This window comes from Myxocyprinus asiaticus, chromosome 36 (assembly GCF_019703515.2).
Source record: "Myxocyprinus asiaticus isolate MX2 ecotype Aquarium Trade chromosome 36, UBuf_Myxa_2, whole genome shotgun sequence".
NCBI lineage: Eukaryota > Metazoa > Chordata > Actinopteri > Cypriniformes > Catostomidae > Myxocyprinus > Myxocyprinus asiaticus.
In genome coordinates this window covers 15508420-15533030 of record NC_059379.1, presented here as the reverse complement: position 1 = coordinate 15533030, position 24611 = coordinate 15508420, and the positions used below count along the sequence as shown (strand labels likewise).

The window sequence follows — 24611 nt, the reverse complement described above, 5'->3', positions numbered from 1 at the left end:
CTGTAGTTGTCACTTCCAGAGCCATTTACTTTAGAATGCGATGAAGAAGCCAATGAATTGCTTTAAGGAAATAAAAATGGTTTAAAAAACAGGGAAGTGCCAAGTTATGCTTGGTTAGCATTCGTAGCATTTTAAAAGTTTTTACCTTTTTTTTTTTTCTCTGTAAAACTGGAATATGTATTGTAAAAACTGCTACAATATACAATTGAATTGAAAGGTATGGTCACAATTAAAGCAATATTCTGGGATCAATACAAGTGAAGCTCAACTGACAGCATTTGTAGAATAATTTTGATTAACACAAAAAAATAATTTCGATTTATCCCTCTTTTTCTTTAAAAAAAAAAAAGAAGCTAAAATCTGGGTTACAGTAAGGCACTTACAATGGAAGTGAAAGGGACCAATCTGTAAATGTAAAAAACTCAGTATTTCAAAAGTATAGCCACAAGACATACACAATATTCATGTTAACATGATTTTAGTATGATAAAATTGCTTTGTAACCTTTTCTGTGTAAAGTTATATCCAATTTTACAACTTCGTTGACATGACGACATAACGCCGTAAACCCTGTAATACCGCAAAATCTGTGATTTAAATTTTTTTTACAGCTCAAATAATGCGTGTTTTAAAAAAATACAAATAATAATAATCACAACAGACACATTTCAAAGAATTTCAAAGAGAAATTGTGAATTTAAAAAAGTGAATAAAAAACATCACAGAAGTCTCATATCTGCTCCGATCACTGCTTCTATATGCCCTAAATAGCCAAAAACTCAATATCAGCTCTTATCTTAAATTGTTTTCTACAAAATTTTTTATATTTTTACTTGTCTCTTAGCTTGCCTGTATAATAATCCACTGTTAAGTCTCAAATGTCCAGACAAAAAATGCAGTTCAGCAAAAATGTAATTCAGCAATTAAAACATTGTTTGAATGCGTTCCTGACTATAGATAATGAAATTCTTAGCTTTCAAATTACACCAAGATCAAGTTTGTATGTCATGTTTGTCCATTCAGAGGCCAAGATATTCCACTAAACATGGGGGAAGGGTGGGGCTTCCCAAAAATGTCTATAAAAAAAAATAAATAAAATAAAAAACGCTGGGGCGCCCCCTGCCTTTCAGATCTGTAAATTGTGCTAGAAGATGATAGAGAAAAAAAATAGTGCAGTTTTCTATTGTTTGCTGCCACTCAGAGGAACGATTTAAGACAAAAGTAGAGAGAAAGAGCAAACAGAGTCATTATTGCAAGCTTTTGAAATTAAAGATAAAAAACTGTTCAATTTGACCCGGCAGGTTCAAAGTAGGAACATGATTGTTAAGACCATGCAAGGGTTAAAAAAAAGCAGACGCGAATCAAAGTTATTTTTCGTGGTAATCAACATTATGCATAATTCTGCTGATTAAGCTTAACTTGTACTGAACCCAGAATATTCCTATAAGGATTTTTCTTTTTCTCAAAAAAAAAAAAAAATTAAAAAACAAAATAAATAAAAAAAAATAAAAAAAAATTAAATATCACTTGACATTTTAAGCCTTTTTATTTGAATTCTGAATTTAAAACTACATTCAGTAAATCACCTAAATACCCTAAAGCTTCATTCATAACATTAATTAAGATAATATGTTTGTTACTAAGCTGTCCCTGTGTAAAGACACACTTAAGGAGGATTGAAAAAACCTGCCCTAATTTTTCAGAGAACAACGGGCTCATCACACTAAAATGTTCAGTGCTTGTGCTAACTGTAAAATTTGCCAGCAATGCTTAATCTCTGCATACAAATCTCTCCATAATCTCTCTTTGCTCATTTTCTCTTGTGTCACAGTCAGAGGCCTGACACTCCAGCAGCCATGAATTTGTGTAGCTTTGTGGGCTCTTTGCTCCTCCTTTTCATCAGCAGGTAAGAAACTTCTGGTGGCTTCAGATTCATGCGCTCATCACTGTCACATGACTAGTTGACCATGATTGTTGCATCCTACACTGTCTAGATATTTTATGTTGTTTCCCCTAATGTTAAAACAATTAATGTAGAGTGTATGATGTGCATTCACTTTAGAAATAGCTTTTTAAAGTTGATAAGCACAATGTTTCTCAATGCTAGCAGGAAAGACGAGGTGGAAAACCCATTTATGTCAACAAGTTCTCCTGGGTGATAAGCCTTCTGAATGATGTCTTTGCCAGAATGACAAGCCGGATATCATTTAGGTTTACTCTTTTGGCAGCAAATTAAAGACTATGTGCCTTAAGTATCCATTCACACAAAATTGTGTGGGTTTGGTGAAAGGTGTAGCGAAAGGAAGGATGGAATTATAACTAATCCGAGTAGAGTTTTTGGATGAGAGTGAATGAGACCATCACAGTCGATGTACGGGCACAGATGAAAATAACAGCCCTCATATCGTGTCTCCTTTTCTCTGTTTGGGCTTGTCTATCCATGCAGCGGTATAGTAGATGCAGTGCTAACGTGATTACTGGTGACAGTGTGGAGAAATGACACAGTGAGTTACTGGAACTGCCATGGCTCAACACTCTTCAGCGAGAGTTCAGGCAGATTCCATTCACTGTAATGAGATGTCTCATCAGTTCCATCATGACCTTTGAGGCTTTGATTTGAAGATATAGGACTTGGTCAAGACTAAATTAGTTGTGTTGGTTTAGCAGAGGTGGCTGTGCAGTATATTTTTGTGTGTTCAGTGAATGGCTAGTATACTCTGGAACAGATCAAAGGGGAATGCTAAGGAGGTGTGCCAGCACCAATCCACCTCACCATCTGCTTTACCCCACCCCTTCCTGTTCTTATTTCCCCTCCAATTACCAGTCTCTCTTGCTGGCAAGCTGGGAGACTTTAGTGGGTGTACATACAGTATGGCCAGTAATTCAGCTTCCGTCACATGACTGAGTAAACCACACTAAAAAGAGCAATATGCATAGCGCATGAAGATAAGGATTAATCTTGCAAAGGGCCTTGCAATGTCTTTGTTTGTTGAATCTAATACTACTGAGGAGGGTTTGGATATCCTGGTTTGAGGTTTATACAGAGCCAATGGTGTTCATATTATGGGGAATCAAATTGTCTTTGATCTTTTGAGATGAAAGATCTTGAAACACTATGAAATCATACTGTAACTTTCAGAAATCAAAACTTTCTCTACAATCCAAAATTGACTGAAACCAAGGAGCTCTAAAATACCTAACAATAACCTTTTAAATAAATGAATCGTTCTTGTTCACATCCATACACTTACTCATATTTTCCATTCACTGACATCCCTCTTTTATTGTTGTAAAGTGAGATAAATATTAATATGTCTATATCATGTTACAATATATGTCACACTGAACTAGTCTCCCATACTGTAAATGTTGTGTCTATAAGACACAACATTTACAGTAGTTATAACATGAGTCATTTTTCTGTCTTTGTTTGGACTCTGGTCCACTTCAAGTCCTTTTCCCTATTTCATTCTTTATCATATTTTACCTATTCATATTATTGTCATTCATAACTTCTATTTCTCAACAGTTCTTAATTCTGCAAGTTTCTGATATGGACGCGACTCACCAAATGCTTGGCGAGAGCCGTCCGTCTTTACCCCATCTTTAAATGTATTTACAACAGCAATAATCACAGGAAATAATGTATAATGCGGGCAAATGTTATATTTGTGGAATAAAACGTTGCTGGCTATATTGATGCTAGTGCACTGCTGACAGCGTGCTGATTGTTAAAGGAATAGTTCACCCAAAAATGTAAATTCTCTCATTATTTACTAATTTACACATGCCATCCCAGATGTGTATGACTTTCTTTCATCTGCTGAACTCAAATTAAGATTTTTAGAAGAATTTCTAAGCTCGTTTGGTCCATACAATGCAAGTGAATGGGTGCCAACATTTTTAAGCTCCACAAATCACATAAAAATCAGCATAAAAGTAATCCATAAGACACCAGTGGTTAAATCAATATCTTCAAAAGCAATATGATAACTGTGGGTAAGAAACAGATCACTTTTACAGTTTTCTTCCTGTGTTTTTGGTGATTCACATTCTTCCTGCATATCGCCCCCTACTGGGCAGGGAGAAGAATGTCAAGCAAAAAATTACTTAAATATTGATCTGTTTCACCTATCATATCACTTCAGAAAATATGGATTAAAACATTGGAATCATATGGATGACTTTTATGATGCCTTTATGTGCTTTTTGGAGCATCATCATTTTGGCACCCATTCACTTGCATTGTATGGACATACAGAGCTGAAATGTTCTTCTAAAAATCATAATTTGTGTTCTGGAAAATAAATTCATACACATCCGGGATGGCATGAGGGTGAGAAAATGATGAGAGAATTTTCATCTTTGGGTGAACTATCCCTTTAAGACAATGGTGTGCCATGCGGTTGCCGGATATTCAATCTGGCAATCATTGTACATGAATAACATTTATAAAGTATCCAACGATTCTAAAATTTTAACCAGCATTGCAAGGGTTTCATGCAAAATTGGGCTCATTTGAAAACACAGTTGCTGGTTAAAATTTTATAATTGCGTGTTTCCGATCTTCTGAAAGTTTGTGGTAACAGTAGAATTTTATTATGTTAAAACCTGGCTCACTGTAGTAAATCCCGTAACGGTTTCCCTCACCTATGAGAAATGTCTTATATTAGAGGATTATATGCAACATCCTCAAGTCATTCCTTCAGGTTAGGGGAAATCATGCTTTAAGTGTTATACTTAAAGGAATAGTTCACCAAATTGTCATACACATCTGGGATTGCATGAGGGTGAGTAAATGATGATAGAATTTTCATTTTTGGGTGAATTACCCTTTAAGGGAAAAACTTAAGGTGATTTATGCAGCTAGGCACAGAGACATGCAGAACATGGTCATGAAAAACTATAATATGAAAACCTAAAAATACTAACATTTCAAGTAGAATTTTAGTGGGAAAATGCATGATATGGGGTATTAAAGGGGTATGATATGACCCTTTTAAAAGTCTTCTTGATGAGCACTTCTACAAAGTTATTGTTTATAGGTCAGATGGCATACATATGTAGAAAACTAAATTAAATACTCTGGTGAACTGTTTTGTACATGAGATCCATTTCTGAATGCTCTATTTTGAAAGCCATGCTTACTGCATGAACCACAGTACAGTAAGAATTCATTTATGACCAGGGTTGGGGTGTAACGAAATACAAGTAATGGGAATACGTTGTGGAAATGTCCTTAGTTCGGGGCAATGGAGGAGTCAGGAGACAACGAAGCAGGTTCAAGGTTAGCTCTTTAATTTTCAGTTTTTCACACACACGAACGTAATAAACCATCGGTAACCGTCATTATAAACATAAAGGTAATAAAAATGTAGCACACTCTCAGGCACTCTGACTGTTGTGCTTTCTGGTCATACTCTCTCCTCTCTGATGCTCTGGCGTGCCTTTTAAGTCTCCCTCCGCCATCACTATAATGAGAGACAGGTGTTAGAGATAATTATGAACCAGGTGACGAGTCTTACCACTCTCTTTCTCCCGCAGACCGACACAAATGACCACGCCCCCCATGCCACATTCGTATTTAAAATACAAAATATAAGTAACTGTATTCCACTACAGTTACAGTTTAAATCATTGGTATTTAGAATACAGTTACATTCAAAAAGTATTTAGATTACTGAAGAGATTAATTACTTACATTCTTATGATGTATTACATTCATACGAGCAGACAGAGAAGTAAGTTTGAAGTTTGGAGCAGAAGAAATAGAAATAAACCTTGTGTAAATTGTTAGCTTTACGCTAAGCTAAAATGCTATTTCTAGCCATTTTCCATGCACGTTACCAGGCACGATCATATTTTTTTATCAAGAAAATTCACGTTAGATCATAATTTCTTTTTTTTTCGAATAAGACCTTTGATATTAGGGCAATTTTGATATTCTGTAATCTGTAGTGGAATACATTTCAAAAGTAACCCTCCCAACCCTTCTTATGACACATACTCTTGGGAAAATCACAGTTGATCCAAATGGTAGGAGAAGATCATACTGATGGTATCATGTACACACAAATTTCTGAAAATAATTAGGTCATCACTCTGAACTTACCAACTGTGATAAACCAATTGCCAGGCACAGTGCCTGTTTGCTTGCTTATTTGTTTATTTATTTATTGGTTTATTACTCATCAACATAATCAATCTGTTTTTTTGTTTTTTTAAATTTATTTGACAAACATTTTCTGCAAAAACGTTCTGTGGCTGCATGATATTGAGCCCGTTTCCATGTATTTCTATGCTGGACAAGGTCTCTCAGTGAAAGAGTTGCAGTGTTGGGGTCCTCATATCTCATATGACCACTGGTGTGTGTAGAGAGGGAGATGGAGTTGATACAAGTTTGAGGAACAGTCCCTGTAGGCTAGAGCTGAAACAGGGAAGACAGTCCTGCTAGGATTGCTGTTCTTCTACACACAGCACAGCACATCAGTCAGCAGCAACACCAGAGACGTGGGCTGGATTTAGTCTCAGTGCTTGTTCAGAACTATAGAAGGAAATATAGAATGAATGAATAAACTTGGTATAACTAATTCTCAGTCTGTTAAATTACACATCTGCTGTTGTCGATATGGTACCAGGGGACATTTAAAAGAAAAGTTCCACATGCAGGGTCAAAATGTAACACATGACAAGCACCAAATGCAAGTACAAATTTGTTCACCAAGCAAATTTATTATGTAGTAATGCAACCTAATATATAGTTTAAATGAACTGTAAGAACGACAGAGTCTTATTTTGCTAATGTAAGTGACATGCATAATTAAATTCAAAGACACACTAACCATCTACTAATGAAACACGTCGTGACTGGCATGTCTTCTCACAACTTTTACCTGGGAAAATTGACCAAGATAAGTGATGAGAATGCTATGTGGAATACTCCCTGCATTAAGCCAGCAATGAGGAACAAAATCATTGTTTTTGTGACACATGTAGTTTCACCAAGAAATGGAGACTGGCTGATCTTGAAAATGAGTGACACAATAACCTGCACTGTTTGTCACAAATATCTTACCAATATCTTGTTGCATCCAGGAATACATCACATTATGGAAGTAAAGTGGGTTACGAATGTCATTTCATATTCATGTTTCATTTCTCATTTGCCCTTTGCCGTTCATGACAACGTGCATTTGTAAATCACTTTGGATTAAACTATCTGCTAAATTAATTAATGTTAATGTAAAGGTTGACTTAAAAAAGTAAAGAATGAGTCTCTCATTAGGTTAACAGAGTCCCCTGTGGATGCTGTAGTACTTCATCTCAGCACTCCAAATCATTCAGGGATTTCTGCTAAGGAAATGTTACATTCAGTGTAATGACATTAAAGAAAAATGTAGATACTGTAAACGTCTGTCATATTCCCCAATGCACAGTATTTTCTATTAGTCCTGACAGCAGCATGACAAAGAAGAGTCAAAAGGGTGTGTGTGTGTGTGTGTGTGTGTGTGTGTGTGTGTGTGTGTGTGTGTTTGTTAGAATGTGTCAATCTGTGATGCACGATGCATGCAAGAGTAAGATGGATGCTTGTCAACTGCCACAGTTAGCAGGGGAAATCTGCTTCTACTTACCATTCACAGACCTTACACATGACTGGACACTTTAGCCTGAAGGAGGCAGCAAGCAGAGGGCTCACATTTAATGCTATAGAGGGTCAAAGCACACTTTCAGGAATATGTCCATTCTGAAAAGGCTGGCATATGTTCACTCTTTAAATTTAGAAACTTAGATTTTTGTATATATTTGTTTATTTTCTATTTGAAATACACACTAGATTTTTGTATGTGTTGAGCTACTTCTGAAAGTGAGAAAGCAAAAAAAAAAAAAAAAAAAAAAAAAAATGGCATTTGAGGGCTAAACAAAAACTCAGATTTTGATAAAATGTCTGTTTCTTATTTAAGTCAAGTCAAGTTAAATCATTTTTATTTGTATAGTGCTTTTCATAACACACATAGTTTCAAAGCAGCTTTACAGGAAATCATGCATTAACAAAAAATTAACAACACGCCTTAGAGTAATCATTGTGTAGTTTGATTAAATATGATTGTAAATTGTGTATAACAATTAAATAATTAAATAATTAAATAATAATTGTATTTAGAACCCATGTGAGCAAGCTGAAGGCGACTGTGGCAAGGAACACAAAACTCCATAAAATGTTGGTTAATGGAGAAAAATAACCTTGGGAGAAACCAGGGTCACTGTGGGGGCCAGTTCCCCTCTGGCTAAACAACATGAATATAATGCCAATATTAGTAATTTATGTGCAGTGCAAGTCATGGTTTAAAATTTGCAAATTAAGTAAGCGTTAAGGTCCAATGTTTAAAAAAAAAAAAAATTTTTTTTAATGAACTTTAAGATTAATGACTAATGTCTTTGAAATCCTTCCTGGATTAACTGCAGAAGTTCACATAGATGCATTGTCCTTTGTTAGTTGGCTGATGAAGGCTTTTGTTGGCAATTAAATGATAGTCTATGTATTCCATTTCAAGAGTGTAGTCCATCAATAGACAAAGGTGATGCAGGCAGAGATCAATGAGGTGCATTGCAGTTCAACCTGCAGGTCATTTCGGTGAGGTTCGGTGAGGTCCATCCTAAGTCCAAGGTTCAGGCAGTGGCATATGAAGTATCCGATGTCTTTCAGTTGGAGTTGGCATCAGTTTATCCTCTGAAGTCAAAAGACTGAAGTGATATTTGGCTGGCACCGGCTGTAGTTTGTCATCATCACTCAGCGACACATAGCAGTGGAGTCCGACACCAAGCAGGAACGCTTGGATCTGGCCAGCTCTGGTAACCTCAGGATATGAATCCCGAGGATGAGACATGGAAACACATAGAATAATATTAGCGTAGATGCCATTACATTTTATGCAGAGTTATAGATCATGATGGATGTTTCTGGTTCCGGCAGACCTAACTAAAGCAGTTGATGGATAAATTAGGTGTATGTCTGGCTAAATAGATGAGTCTTTAGTCTAGACTTAAACTGAGTGAGTGTGTCTGCATCCAGAACTATTCCATAGTTTAGGAGCCAAATATTAAAAATATCTATCTCCTTTTGTGGATTTTGATATTCTTGGAATTATTAACAAACCAAAATTTTGTGATCGTATTGAACTTGATGAAATATAGTGTGTCAGAAGGCCACTTAAGTACTGTGGAGCTAGACCATTCAAAGCTTTATATGTAGTTAACAGAATTTTAAAATTAATAATACATTTAACAGGTAGCCAATGTAACGACGATGAAATGGGGCTAATATGATCATATTTCTTGGTTGTAGTCAGCACTCTGGCTGCTGCATTTTGAACAAAATTTATTTATTGATCTTGCTGGACATCCTCCCAGTAATGCATTACAATAATCTAGTCTTGAGGTCATGAACGCATGAATTAGTTTTTCGGCATCAGCAACAGAGAGCATGTGTTGAAAATTAGCAATATTTCTGTGGAAAATTGCTGTTCTACAAACATTGGAAATGTGATTTTCAAAGGACAGATTGGTATCAAATATAACACTTAAATTCTTCGCTGTAGAAGACGACATAACAGTACATCCATCAAGAGTCAAATTATATTTTAGCATCTTATTTTTCGATGTTTTTGGTCCAATAATTAGTACCTCTGTTTTGTCGGAATTGAGTAGAAGGAAATTTCTGGCCATCTAATCTTTGATTTCATTGATACACTCTGCTAATTTGGGAAAAGCGAAAATTGAGAAAATGGCTTACTTGTGGTTGTTGTAGCATTACCTGTAGCATTACTTGTTTGCCTCGCATGATAGAGTGTTAAATTGTTCTTTGGGTATGATTATTGAGCCCCCAAGGATAAAGATACCACACTGGGATGGTAAAGCTATTATTATGGGGAAAATGTACTTAATTAAAGTTCTGTGATGCTGGGTATATATGATTAGCTTCATAACATGTAGACATTTTTCAACCAAGTGTTCAGTTAAGCAGCATGTGATCAGTTGCATTAGGAGCGTTATGTTGTGAAGATATTTTTGAATGGGCTACCATGTTAATAGGGGGTAATATAGTGAGAGTGGCCCGCATGGTTCAATTCCTGCTTTTTTTTTTTTTTTTTTTTTCTTTTTGTAGATTGAAGTAACAGTTTATTCAGAGTAATAATGGAGACATTATGTTAATGACCTGAAGCTTTCGGCCTGTCTTCCTCTCTCTCCCCCTCTGTCTCTCTCTCTCTTTCTTTCATACATGCATACACACAAACAAGTTTGTGTGAACAGTTTAGCATGCACATTTCTGCACCTCACATGGGTGAAAATCAAAGTGGAAAAGTGGCTCAAACCTGGACACAGGAGTTTCAGAGCAGTGTTGCTTTTTGAAGCTGACTTCATTTTGAAATGAGACACTGTTTATAGCAGAGGTCTTCAACAGGGTTTCTGTGACCCCTATGGCATCCGTGGCAGTACTGTAGGGGGTTCACCAATTATTGTTTGATCTTGAACCGATTTTTGTGGAAAATACAAAAAACAAAACAATATTTGCATTAAACAAACATACAAGTGAATATCAACCAAAGCTAAAGTTAACTTTGTAAAAACTGTAAATGAGTGCGTTTACATGCACAGCAATATAACTTGTAATTTTTATAACTTTAAATTCAGTTCAGCTCAACATGGATACCCCTTTACCAGGTTGCAAATAGTTACCTGGTCGCAAATAGTGGCAGAAACTATTTGCACCCCAAATTAAATACTAACATACAGTACAGGGGCATTACTGCAGTGTGTTTATTGTGTTTATTTAGAGTTCCATAGGCACCCTACACCAACCCCTTCCCCTAAACCTATCCCTAACCTTCCCTTACAAAAATTAAACATGGTTTTACTACTCTAACCATAGTGTGACCATTGTATTTTGTAGTAGAATCAACATAACCACAAAATTTAACATGGTTACTACTGTATATTAACACCATATCACTGTAGTAACACCATGGTTAATTGCATTAAAACTTTGACTTCCTCCAAAAATGGTAACAACAATATTACTATATTAAAACCATGGATAATTTTACTCGGATAAAACCTTTCCCTCACCTCCCCGACCATCACTGTGACCAAATCATTGCGAGGCATTAAACCTTTATATTAATGTTTATTTATTATTATAAGTATTAATAAAGGAAATATTAAGACTCGAGACAAAAAACAGGATAGGGAAAAGTGGGACAAAAAGGGCAGTCGAACACAGGTCGTCCTCCTGAAACACTTGCAGTGACACTTGGGGGTGCAGTTTGTTTCTACAAGACTGTTTGAGTGCAAATAGTCACGCTGTGTGGCAGGTGCTATTTACACCTAGTGCAAAATGTCACTCTGTAAAAGAAAACTTTTTAAGGCGTGTCTACATGACCTTACACATTGTCATCTTATTAAGCGTAATCAGTATAAGATTGTGCACGTAAATATGTTCATTTATTATTTTAACGGCTTTGCAATGTAACCATCATAACAAACAATATATTTTTAAATATGGTACCATATGCATGTTATTATAGGCCAACCTTAAAAGACAACACTCAGTTAAATGTAAAACATAACAGGAGGTCCCTTTTTATTCTCTCTATCCACCAAGCCAGCCTGATCTCACAGTGAAATCGGAAAGAGTTGATCAACTTTTCTTTCGTCAAAATTGGTATACATTCACTGAAATTTCAAACACTGCCCCCAGTGGCCAAAGTGGTAAGTGTTGTAGGGCATATGGGCACGTGTGAGCTCCATTTATGTCCAGGAAAGGTCGCCAAAAGCTAGTAGTGAAGCAAGTTGTTTTCAGCTTTACAGGATGTTATACATGAAGAGAAAAGCATATATTTATAGATTCTATCCCCCAGCCCAAACCCAAACCTTACCTTAACCATTAGTGGAGTAAAAAAGCAATGTTAGAGGGAAAAGTGAAACCTCTGAATCATGCCCGTCATCATGCATGTCAGTGTGTCGGCATACAGTCGCCGATCCTAGGGTACCGAAACTATCGGAAACATCATGCTGAATTCACAGTTGATCATGTTGACCAAGTGGCCTTTGATCTGAAAATGGTTGAAGAGCACTGGTTTATAGTGAACTGTATATTTAAGACACTTTATGTATTAATAGTAGAAGAGCATTCAGTCCCCCGGCTGATTTTGGCCACAGTTGTTGTTTCTATCTGTTCTAGAATATTTATGAGGGTATTATGTAGTGTCAACCAGGAAGGTTTTCTTCTTCAAACGTCTCTTGAAGTATTTCCTACATGTGCTGCTGTGCTCTGTGGAATTGTTACCCTGAAGCTGAATCGTATCTGAAGCTCATGGGCCCTTTTCACTGCAGAAACGGAGACTCTACTCTGCGGGAGAGAACACAGCCGCTTCTACCATCACTGACGACACTCAAATCGTGCAAGCCGCAGTAGGCAGCAGTGATTAAATGAGAGGAAAAGATGAAACCCCAAAATACACAGTGTTATCAAAACTAGGTCATAACTTACTAGCAATTATATGCAAGTCCACATGATCAAAACATACCTTGGTTTAGTAGCAGAAGTAGTAGTCCACATGTTCTTTTCATTTTCTGCATTGCCTTGTAGAATAGCAATGTGCTGAATGTGTGTGAACACTCAAAAAAGGATTTGTTTCTGCTTGCTCAATTTACTTAAAGCTGAAGTAAATCTGCGCCACTATAGTGCCATTAAATAGAATTGCAAAAATAAACATCTTTCAAATAGCTTATTATGGGGAGTATGCTGCTGCTGTTGATTGATCTCACTTAGTCCCGCCCCAAACTCACCCCATTGGTTGAGTCATTCATTGTTGCTATGCTGGGAAGTCAGGACGCTCAGAAGGGCTGGGTATTGATACAGATTTCCCGATTCAATTTAATTCCGATTGACAAGCTCTCGATTCGATTCGATTTCGATTAGATTCGATTCAATATCGATTCATATGGGTTTATTTCATTTATAATGTCCCTTTTGCTTACTTATAAAATAAATTCTCTCTCAGCTAATGCTGTTAATTATACAGGGGAACTTGATTCATCAGGAAAATATTAATTTTACTAATTATATTTTATTACTTTTTCATCATTTTGGTCACATTGGTCACATATTAAATTTATCACAAATAAATTTAATATATTATTTTGTTACATATTTATTGTTAAATTGCATAATTTGCACTATTTACAAGAATTTACATTGATTTGTTGAACACGTGCTAAAACCGGTACGTCTCTTTAAAAAAAAAACGTTATTTCTGTAAACAGCACCTTTAAATGTGTACATGTTAACTAGAGAGGACTCGAATGGCTTTACCTCATCTGTGCGATGCATGATTAGAATTAAATGTTTTTTTTATTTATTTATTTTATCAACAACTGAATATAAAGATTAGAAAGGGTATTAAAAGAGACAGCATTCAATGACAAAAGGGTTGCATGGATCTCATCTTGGACACACATTACACGGAACAACTTTTACTCTCAACACGCTGTGAAAGGATCTTGCTGCTGAACACTTCACGACTAAACTACACAATTACTGGTGAGTGAAATGTAAACATTTACCAGCCAGTTGCCAAATATAGTCACTTTAGTCACGTAGCGCAAAATTTGGTTGCAGATTTCTCTCATTGTAGTTGAGGCCTGCACATTGAGTGAAAGATCAATCTTGGGATTTAAGAATTGATATCGAGATCGTTCAAATCAAGATCGCAATGCATCGGAAAGACTATATTTTTACCCACTCCTAACGCTCAGATGAACAGGGCAACATTTTTATAGTGGCACAGAGACACAGTGGATACTGTTTTCAAGGAAATCAACCAACAAATGGCTTACTTGAAGCTGGGATAGGAGATAAGTATTTTACATTTTAAAAAACGTTGCTAAAAAAACTAATGCAACGCAATTCTTGAACATTTTGTCACAACTTAAAGGTGCACACACATAAACACTGAATAGCCAACAGGCCAACAAAGATCCCCATACGTCTAATTTTACTCAAGATTTCTGTTACACAAGATATTTTAATAGAGTTCATCCAAGTTCAAAAATTTTATGTTAAGGAAACCCATTTCCAATGTGTAGGACAACTGTTCCAAACTTAATTAAATTCAGCCAAAGAACTATGTTTTGAGTGTATGTTTTGTGTTTTGCTGCTTATGTAGGATCATGGAATTCTCTGTCGCCAGCACGGAGGAGATCTTGCCTCCCACAATTCAGAAACTGATGAAGGGATACAACAAGTACCTGAGGCCGTTCTTTGACAGTATGGAGAACAGAGCTTTTACGTTTACACAATTATCTTGAATAAGTGGATTTTTTTAAGTTTATCTTCCCTTAGTCCTATCATCATTAACTACTGCAATTAAACTCAGCAGAAACGCTGCAGGCTTGAACTGATGAAGTCCACTCTCGTAATGCATGTAAATTAAGATCCTTTCTGCTGTTTTTGCTCTGTTAGCATTGTGCTTGCTCTCTACTGAATGTGATGTGTGTTTTTATTCTTCAGATGGACCTGTTACTGTTGGCATGAGTTTGGATATCGCCAGCATAGACACTATATCAGAAATCAACATGGTAAGATACGCTTACAAGCATCAAAGTATAATTTCTAAATTATTTTGAAAGAACAAAATATTTAAGATTTTTTTTTTCTGTGACAACCAGCAGATGCAACTGATGTGCAATGGATAATATACAGTAAGCTGGTCAATAAAATATTAAACCCTCTGACAGGGTGATCAGGGCAGTTCTTGTATCATCCTGAAGAGATTTATTTTGCAATAATGACCATTTGACTTTACATTATCCCACTTATTGCATGGCTACTTGCCAAAAAATGTAATAAATGGACATTAAATATTGATTTGATTTTAATTTTTTTATTATGTGAGAAGAAAGAGACCACGGATTGCTATAAAACTTGCACAGTGTAGGAGACTGGTTGCCAGGGACAACGGCCAATTAAACTGTTGTTCATTATACAAAAATATTTGACTGCAGAACACTCCGATTGACCAACCAGAATCAAGTATTCCACTGAGCCATGTAATGAAAAGGCAATTTTCAAAGGGCGTCTTTGGAAATAATTGTGTATAAATGTAATCTCAGCATTTGGTATTGGTAGCTAGAGTAAGCATTTCTGTTGCACATTCCCAGGATTACACAGCCACCATCTTTCTTCGTCAGCGCTGGACCGATGAACGGTTGTGTTTTGATGGCAATAAGAGCTTGAGTCTGGATGGGAGACTGGTGGAACTCCTATGGGTCCCTGACACGTTTATTGTGGATTCCAAGAAATCCTTCCTGCACGACATCACTGTCGAAAACAGACTGATCCGGATATTCCCCAACGGAACTGTGCTGTATGCCCTGAGGTAATGAAGTGTCATTCACAGGATCCGTAACTACTGGGGGCTTGTGAAAGCATAGAAAGAAGGGTAATAACTGAGGAAATGGCTTACTGTTAAAGAATCTATTTGAAGGACTTTCTGGAGGCTTGATGGAGGGAATAGGGCAAGGGAGGTCAACCAGAAATAGATAGTTAGTGCCATATCATAATGCAAAGACACCTACAAGTGTAAATAATTCAAATCAGAGAATAAGATTTTTAATTCAGCTATTAAAGGAATGTTCCAGGTTCAATACAAGTTAAGCTCAATCGACATCATTTGTGGTGTAATTTTGATTACCACCAAAAATGATTTTCACTGATCACTTGTTTGTAAAAAAAACAATTTATAAATAAATAAGAAAAAACATGGCTGCAGTAAAGCACTTACAATGGAAGTGAAAGTATAGCCACAATATGTAAACATTATATTTGCTAACATGATTTTAGTGTGATAAAATCGCTTACTAACCTTATCAGTGTAAAGTTACATCCAATATTACAACTTTGTTGTCATGCTTATATAACGGCGGTAAACCCTGTCATCCTGGTAAGTGATTTTATCACAGTATAGTCCTGTTAACATGTATGATGTTTCCTTCTTGTGGCTATACTTTTGAAACAGTGAGTAAATTTATGTTTATGGACTGGCCCTATTCAGTTCCATTGTAAGTGTTTAACTCTAACAGCAATTTGTGCCTCTTTTTTTTTTTTATATATATATAATTGAGAGACAAGTGGCTTTTTTTTTTTTTTTTTTTGATTACGCTGATATGCCACAAATGCTGTAGATTGAGATTAATTAAAGAATGTATTGAACATTCCATTAATGCTCCTGTCAAGGTAAGAGAATCAAATAAATTAGCAACTTAAAATGTACAGAGAAATGATACAATTAGATTAAACTATTAATAGAAAATCACAGCTCTGTGGTACACAGCTATTGTATTTGCTATGGAGTAACAAAGGCCACAAATTCAAATGTCAGAGAATGCAATTTTTTACAGACTAAATTGCAGCTGTATGTAAGTGGATAAATGTTAATTCTGCCAGAAAAACTTGCAGTGAATAATAATTGACGTGTAGATAAAATAGTTTCCTTTGGTGTTAGCCCCGTCCTACAGTTCAGCTCTCGTATACTTTATCGACCCGTCAGATCTTGCCGGAAGGCGATGACGGCAGGAGAGAGGAGCTTACCCCTCAGCAGGACGGGACCTAAACTGGTGGTGAAGGGGTGGTGGGGGGTGAAAACAAACGGCAGCGTAACGAGTGATGAGCAACAGATGCAGAGCATATAAAGCAGTGGTTGGAATATAATTGGATCAGATACCTGAATTGAATAAATGACGTAAGCCATTCCGAGTCTTTCTGACAGAATCACCGCTTACACTTTCCATGAGCTGTCACACATTTTATTTTGTGATTGGAATGGTGCTAGCATAACTTCCATCCCTTTGTTATATAGCAGGCGAAGAGATTTCTTTATAGGCAGGGTGGTAATAGATTCAAATGAGCAACTAGTTTTGTAAACTTTTTGTACTGTTGTTTGTCTATTACCCATAATAGATTAAAAAGTAATTTTAGGGCTGTCATTCGATTACATTTTTTTATGTGAATTAATTACATGGTATGCTGGATTAATCTCATATATAAATATTTGCCGTGAAACACCTTAAATAACAATAATTCAAAATAGAATGATTCAATATTTGTAAATAGTTATATTTAAATTCAGATAATTAAAATGCATTACATTATTGTGGCAGACAAGTAAAGCATTGATAAGACAATAAAAAATTGGCTTTAGAATCCAATATATTGTTTATTTCCATATTACTATACATAAGCCTATCATTAGCCTACAGTCCACAGCAATCCACTTTGCAATTGAATTTGTCAATCTGTCAGAGATATATTAATCTTGTCTAAGGATGCTTCAATGTACACCTGCTTCAGTCTTGGTTCACAATGGTAACTAAGAAAGTACAGAAAGAATAGAAAAGAAGACAGAAATTGAGTATAGATGGGCAGCTGATGTCAAGAATTTAGCTGTAAAGTAGCATTCACAGACAGTGAGCTGATTTAGTGTTATATAAGCATTAACATTATCTCATATTTGTCATCTTTTTTCACTCTCTGTTTGTCTAGAATTACCACCACAGTGGCCTGCAGTATGGACCTGACCAAATACCCCATGGACAGGCAGACGTGCACCCTTCAACTTGAAAGCTGTAGGCTTACAAAATACAATATTTCTCATGAAACATACTCAGATTGTAGAAAATGTACAATCCAGATTTTAACAAAACAGTGACTGAATTAGTAGTGTTTTGAATTGACCTCAAAAGGTGCTTCTAGTCTGAACATGTGTATCCCCTTTTCCTGAATCAGCAGAACAGAGTGTGGTGTTCCCAACAAAGTGTGATTCAGTACACATACAGTATGGTGCACAAGAGTTGACAACCTGGTGTGTGGCAGGCATAAGAGGATTTAAGCCTTTTTCAGAAACATGCATGTCTTTTTCTAAGTTTGTGAAAAAGCTGTGAAATATTTATTTCACTAATGAAATATGCTCCAGGTATATGCTCCATAAATGTCCCACATGTTCTAAAAAATTCATCTGGATGCAGAATTTTTACATATAATAAATAACATAATATATAACATAACATATAACATAAGGTTTTTTTTAACTAACTAAACTAGCAAGACTTCCTTTTTCAACCAACTTACGCAATAGTTTATTTTCTTTTTTTCTTTAACTTTTCCAGAAAGATCATGCTGGTCCACCAGCTAGACCAGCACCAACTAACTAACCAGCATAAACCTGTCAGGATCCTGTCATTGTCTAGTCTTGGTTTTTCACTATTATGACAGGATCCTGACACTCCGGTTGTTTTGTATTTCGTCTCTCTTGTGTTTCTCTGCCCCGGCTGTTTCTGTTCTCTGTCTTGTTACCTTGCCCCGCCCCCTCATTCCCTGATCTTTTTGTTAATTTGCTTCACCTTCCCTCCTCGTTTACTTCTTGATTTCTCCCTCTTTATATTTCCCTTGTGTTGTTTGTCCTGTGTTGGATCATTCCGTGGTTTCTTGTCAGTCTGGTTTGTTCCTGGTTCTTGTATTTTGTTTTATGCCTGTATTTTTGTTTGTTTTCCCTATCATGGAATGTTTTGTTTCATGTCCTGTTTTGCCTGGACCATTGTATTTTTTCATTTTTATGTAATAAAACTCCTTTTGTGTTTATTACTGTCTGCGTTTGGGTTCTTCTGTTTCAATCCCTGACAGAATGATCCAACCAAACTTTTGAACCCAGCAGACATGTTTTTTGTTTGTTTTTTTCTTTTCTTTTCATGGGGCTGTTTCTGACCCCCGCTCCACTCTGGCAGGAACCGTTCTCCCAGAACTTACCCCTGGACTGCAGGTTGAGTAACTGTCGCCAGGGCAATCGGCCTTTTGGGATTTATGCCGAGGCGCTCATCAATGCAGTTCAGGGGTTGGGTATTGGCGAGACCGGTCTTATACATCTTTTCCTTTCCGGATTGTATGAGCCATTTGACTGGGAGGTGTATGGGGACTTGGACTCCTGAACTTACTGGGAGGTGGTTGAAAATGTTTGAAACGATCCCACCTCCCGGCCCCGGTCTCCCTTCCAGTCAACACAAAACCCCATCGCTGTTTCCTCGGACATGCCTGCCCTACAGAGTCATCCATCTGGAGGAAATAGGAGGACTAGAAAGAGGAAACGGACCTCCTCCATTGCTGGACCCCTGGAGGTGCCCGCCCTTGCTGCAGCCAGACCCCTGGAGGTACCTGCCCTGTCCGCTGCCGGAACCCTGGAGGTGTCCGCCGAGCCCGTCGTTGACTGCCTGGAGGCATCCGCCGAGCCCATCGTTTACTGCCAGGAGGCAGCCAAGCCTGCTGCTGACCGCAAGGAGGCTGCTGACCGCCTGGAGGTGTCCGAGCCTGCTGCTGACCGCCAGGACGCCGTCCAACCTGACCCCTGCCCAGCGGCCGCCACCCAGCCTGACCCTTCGCTAGCAGCCACCGCCCGGCTTGACCCCTTCCCAGTGGCCGCCACCATCCATGTCCTCTCCCCTGTCTTGGAGCTGCCAGACCTCATCCCGTCTCATAGGCTGCCCGACATTGTCCCGCTGCCGGATCCCACCCCCTTCCTGAAGCCTCCTTCCCGGCTGCGGAATCCCACCTCGTTGCTGAAGCCTTCTCCCAGGCTGCAGGACCCCACTCCCTTCCTGGACCCTCCTCCTTGGCCGCCTGTCCCCGCCCCTAACTTGGAGGCACCTCCATGGTTTCCCCCACCCTCCCCCCTTTGGCTGGTACTGCCTGTGCCCCTCTGGTCTGTTATCTGTCCCACCGGTTCCGCCCTGGTCTGTCCCGCCGGTTCCACCCTGGATTATGCCATCCGTCCCACCGGCTCCACCCAGGTCTGTCCCGCCGGTTCCGCCCTGGATTATGCCATCTGTCCCCCCTTAAAGATGGGGTAATGTCAGGATCCTGTCATTGTCTAGTCTTGGTTTTTCACTGTTATGACAGGATCCTGACACTCTGGTTGTTTTGTGTTTTGTCTCTCATGTGTTTCTCTGCCCTGGCTGTTTCTGTTCTCTGTCTTGTTATCTGGCCCAACCCCTCGTTCCCTGATATTTTTGTTAACTTGCTTCACCTGCCCTCCTCGTTTACCTCTTGATTTCTCCCTCATGTTCTTTGTCCTGTGTTGGATCATTCCTTGTGGTTTCAGTCTGATCGTGGTTTCTTGTCAGTCTAGTTTGTTCTTGGTCCTTGTATTTTGTTTTATGCCTGTTTTTTGCATTTTAGTTTGTTCCCTTTCATGGGTTGTTTTGTTCTGTGTCCTGTTTTGCCTGGACCGTTGTATGTGTGTGTGTGTATGTGTGTATGTGTGTATGTGTGTGATATATATATATATATATATATATATATATTTTTTTTTTTTTTTTTTTTTTTTTTCATTTTTATATAATAAAACCCATTTTGTGTTTATAACCATCTGCGTTTGTGTTCATCTGTTTCAATCCCTGGCAGAACCATCTTAGACCAGCATGGATTTATAGTAATCTAAACGGGTCTTTTCAGCAGGGTTGCATATATAGAAAAAGTCAAATCAAAAACACAATCTTTAAAAAAACAAACAAACAAAAAAAAAAAACAATGTGAAAGCTAGTTCTTTTATTCTGAACAGATCAGTGCATGCTTTTTCATAAAATAAGCTTTGCACTGGGGACAATCAGGGACAACATATTTCATAATAAATATTGATATTATATTTAATATTATCTAGATGAAAGACAAATGTTAAATCTGTGCATCTTTTCTACCTAGGATTTCTAAGTTTTATGACACAGTGCCATCTTGAGGTTTAGATTTCATATTACAGACGTCTACAACATGCTGCATAAATTGAGAATTGCGAGTATCATGGAAATGGCTATGTTAATAACATAAAGCTGTGCCCTAGTTGCGTTACATTTAAAAACAGTGGTAATTAAATGCTTTCATACTTTTGTACAAGTGTAATTTGGTAGAAATATAGCAGCTCTCAGAACTGAAATGACTTATTTTGTAGTGATATTTGGCTCTTAGACTGATATTATGTTCTCCACAGGGGGATATAACGTGAAAGATGTTGTGTTCCATTGGACTCGGGGGAACCAATCAGTTAGTGGTCTTGATCATTTACAACTTGCTCAGTACACCCTTGAGGATCACTACACTTCAGAATCTGAGGCCGTTTATGAGACTGGTATGTACACACACACACACACACACACACACACACACACACACACACACAGAGAGAGAGAGAGAGGAGCCTGTATTGTATTTTATTGAAGTTTTACTGTCTCTTTAATGCATTAATAATCCCACAGGTAACTACCCTAAATTGATCTTCCACTTTAAACTCAAGCGGAGCATCTTATATTTTATATTGGAGACGTACGTTCCTTCCAGTGCTCTGGTGGTCCTGTCCTGGGTCTCATTCTGGATCAGTCAGTCTTCAGTCCCAGCTCGCATCTGCATAGGTATGATCATAATGCGTGTATTGATTACTATCAGCCTGAACTATCACATCTGTATATATTATAGTGATGGATATCAATTTTTTAAAACTCATATAACTGACTACAGAATGCTCTCTTTCAAGTCCACTTAAAACATGGAAACTAAGCTGTAAAAATGGGTAATTCAGAAATGGTTGTGGTTATGATGTCAGTCATTAGCACATTGACATATCCACTCACACATTTAAATATTAATGCTTTTTCAGTATTTAGCAACTTTATGACCAACAACGAGCTGAATGGGTGTCTGAAAGGGTGGAAAATAGTCATTTAAAACTGTATGTGGTATGATAAACCTTGAGTAACATTACAAGTGGACTTAAGGTGAAAAATGCTACAAATGTGAAAAATATAGCCACTGTAAGTGGAATTTATTGGATTTTGGGTTCTAATTTTGGATGACTGAAAACATTCTGTCTGTGCTAACAGGAGTGACCACAGTTTTGACTATGACCACCCTGATGATGGGGGCCCGCACCTCTCTACCAAATGCCAACTGCTTTATCAAAGCCATTGATGTGTATCTGGGCATCTGCTTCAGCTTCATCTTTGGCGCACTGATTGAATACGCAGTCGCCCATTTCTGCACATTACACCAGCCAAACGCTGCTAATGCATATATGGTGAGGACACTAAATGTGTTTTACTCATTTACTGATATGTGTTTATGCATGTTACGGCATAATGGTTCCGACCTGTCTTTAGAAATCACACAGAACTGAATCAAATTAGATAAATGTGTTAACTGTGTTAAATAAATGTTACAGTAAATTATATTAAACATATTTAATCTCATTTATTATAAATACAATAAAATCAACATAGATCCTATAAAACTCAACGATTCGTAATGAGTTTACAGTTTAGATGCTAGTAGATTGATATTGTATATTTCAGTGTCTGTCTAAATGTGTAAAAATGTATGTATGTGACAGCCAACTAGGAATAATAATGGGATCAGGTTCAATTGTCACTATACTTGGCTGTGGCCTAGTTCCAATGCCATAATGACCAACATCATGGCTATGAATATTGTTTTTATTCCCCTTCATTATTGTGTCATCATGTTCACCTTTGCCATGGTCATAATTATACATAAAACACATTTATGTCTCATTGTCATTATCAGTATGGCCAGGAAATGCAGGAGCGTGAGGACGAAATGAATGGCATTGTTACCTCCATTGGCACGCACGCTTTGCGGGCCCGTAAACGGGAGGAGATGCTGTCCCATATGGGCAGCACCAACAGCCCCACCACTGGTGACAGTAATGAGGAGATCAGCTCGTCACAACCGCAGAGCCACTGTGGCAAGTCCATGGTGGTGGCACGGCGAGTTGTGCGCTGTCTGAACTGCTGTAAAGTGGAGAACCCACACTACATCGACAACTACTCACGACTGACCTTTCCTCTCTCCTTCATCTTCATTAACCTCCTCTACTGGACCTACTACCTGTACTTCTAGAGCTCCTGCTGTCTGTGTATGTGTCAGGAGGGCCACTACTGGGCTGTGGTGGTCATGGCCCTGGCCAGATTTTCAATCTGCTTACCAAGTGTACTGTATGTCAGGCAATGAATTTTAATGCAATTTTTTTATTCTGCCCTGCATGATTCCCTTAAGTGTCCCTGTTCAACATTAGGTTATAATTGGCAATAAACATGAATAAATTATAATTCAAGAGCTGTGGTTACAAATGTCATTGACTTGTTTTGCTTCTTTTGGTAACATCTAAATTAACTGGTTTTATTCAAGTTAAAAATATTATTTATTCTGACTGAATCAACCTGACTTAAATAAATAGTTCACTCAAAAATGAAAATTCTCTCACCATTTATCACCCTCATGCCATCCCAGATGTAAACTCAGCAAAAAAAGATTGCCTGTAATGACAACAAGCTCAGCCCGATGATGCTGTGACACACCACCCCAGACCATGATAGACCCTCCACCTCCAGAGTACAGTCCTCGGTGTAACACTCATTCCTTCGACGATAAACGTGAGTTCGACCATCACCCCTGGTGAGACAAAACTGCGACTCATCATTGAAGAGCACTTTTAGCCAGTCCTGTCTGGTCCAGCGAAGATAGGTTTGTGCCCATAGGTGACGTTGTTGCCGGTGATGTCTGGTAAGGACCTGCCTTACAATAGGCCAACAAGCCCTCAGTCCAGCCTCTCAGCCTATTGCAGACAGTCTGAGCACTTATGGAGGGATTGTGTGTTCCTGGTGTAACTCGGGCAGTTGTTGTTGCCTTCCTGTTCCTGTGATGCAGATGTGATATTCGGATGTACTGATCCTGTGCAGGTGTTGTTACACGTGGTCTGCCAATGCGAGGACGATCAGCTGTCCTTCCTGTCTCCCTGTAGTGCTGTCTTAGGCGTCTCAGTAAGGACATTGCAATTTATTGCCCTGGCCACATCTTAGCATGCCTAAGGCACTTTCATGCACATGAGCAGGGACCCAGGGCATCTTTCTTTTGGTGTTTTTCAGAGTCAGTAGAAAGGTCTCTTTAGTGTCCTAAGTTTTTATAACTGTGACCTTAATTGCCTACCGTCTGTTAGTTGTTAGTGTCTTAACGACTGTTCCACAGGTGCATGTTCATTAATTGTTTATGGTTCATTGAACAAGCATTGAAAACATTGTTTAAACCCTTTACAATAAAGATCTGTAAAGTTATTTGGATTTTTACTAAATTATCTTTAAAAAGTGTCCTGAAAAAGGGACGTTTCTTTTTTTGCTGAGTTTATATGACTTTCTTTCTTCTGCAGAACACAAATTAAGATATTTAGAAGAATATCTCAGCTCTGTGGGTCCATACAATGCAAATGAATGGTGACCAAAACTTTGAAGCTCCAAAAAAGCACATGAAGGTAGCATAAAAGTAACTCATATGACTCCAGTGGTTAAATCTATGTCTTCAGAAAATATATGATAGGTGTGGGTGAGAAACAGATCAAGAATTATATCCTTTTTTACTATAAATCTACACTTTCACCAGCCCTTTTATGAGCGTTCAAGAGAGGTCCGAGTTCTTCTTCTGTCTTTTAGAGATTCGCATTCTTCATGCA

General features: G+C 37.8%; 1 protein-coding gene across 2 annotated transcripts in view; it reads left to right on the top strand.

Annotated features, from left to right (window-relative positions):
- LOC127427478 (gamma-aminobutyric acid receptor subunit pi-like) overlaps positions 1-24361 on the top strand; it is a 29464-nt gene extending 5103 nt beyond the window's left edge. The window contains exons 2-10 of one of the 2 annotated variants that reach the window (XM_051675115.1): positions 1832-1906; positions 14226-14326; positions 14570-14637; positions 15220-15437; positions 17600-17682; positions 21087-21224; positions 21352-21504; positions 21973-22166; positions 22673-24361. In XM_051675115.1, the coding sequence (XP_051531075.1) occupies positions 1857-1906; positions 14226-14326; positions 14570-14637; positions 15220-15437; positions 17600-17682; positions 21087-21224; positions 21352-21504; positions 21973-22166; positions 22673-23008 (1341 nt within the window). In that variant the 5' untranslated portion in view covers positions 1832-1856 and the 3' untranslated portion in view covers positions 23009-24361. The remainder of the gene's footprint in view (positions 1-1831; positions 1907-14225; positions 14327-14569; positions 14638-15219; positions 15438-17599; positions 17683-21086; positions 21225-21351; positions 21505-21972; positions 22167-22672) is intronic. The other variant, XM_051675116.1, reaches the window with a different exon arrangement.
- Positions 24362-24611: the final 250 nt, after the last annotated feature.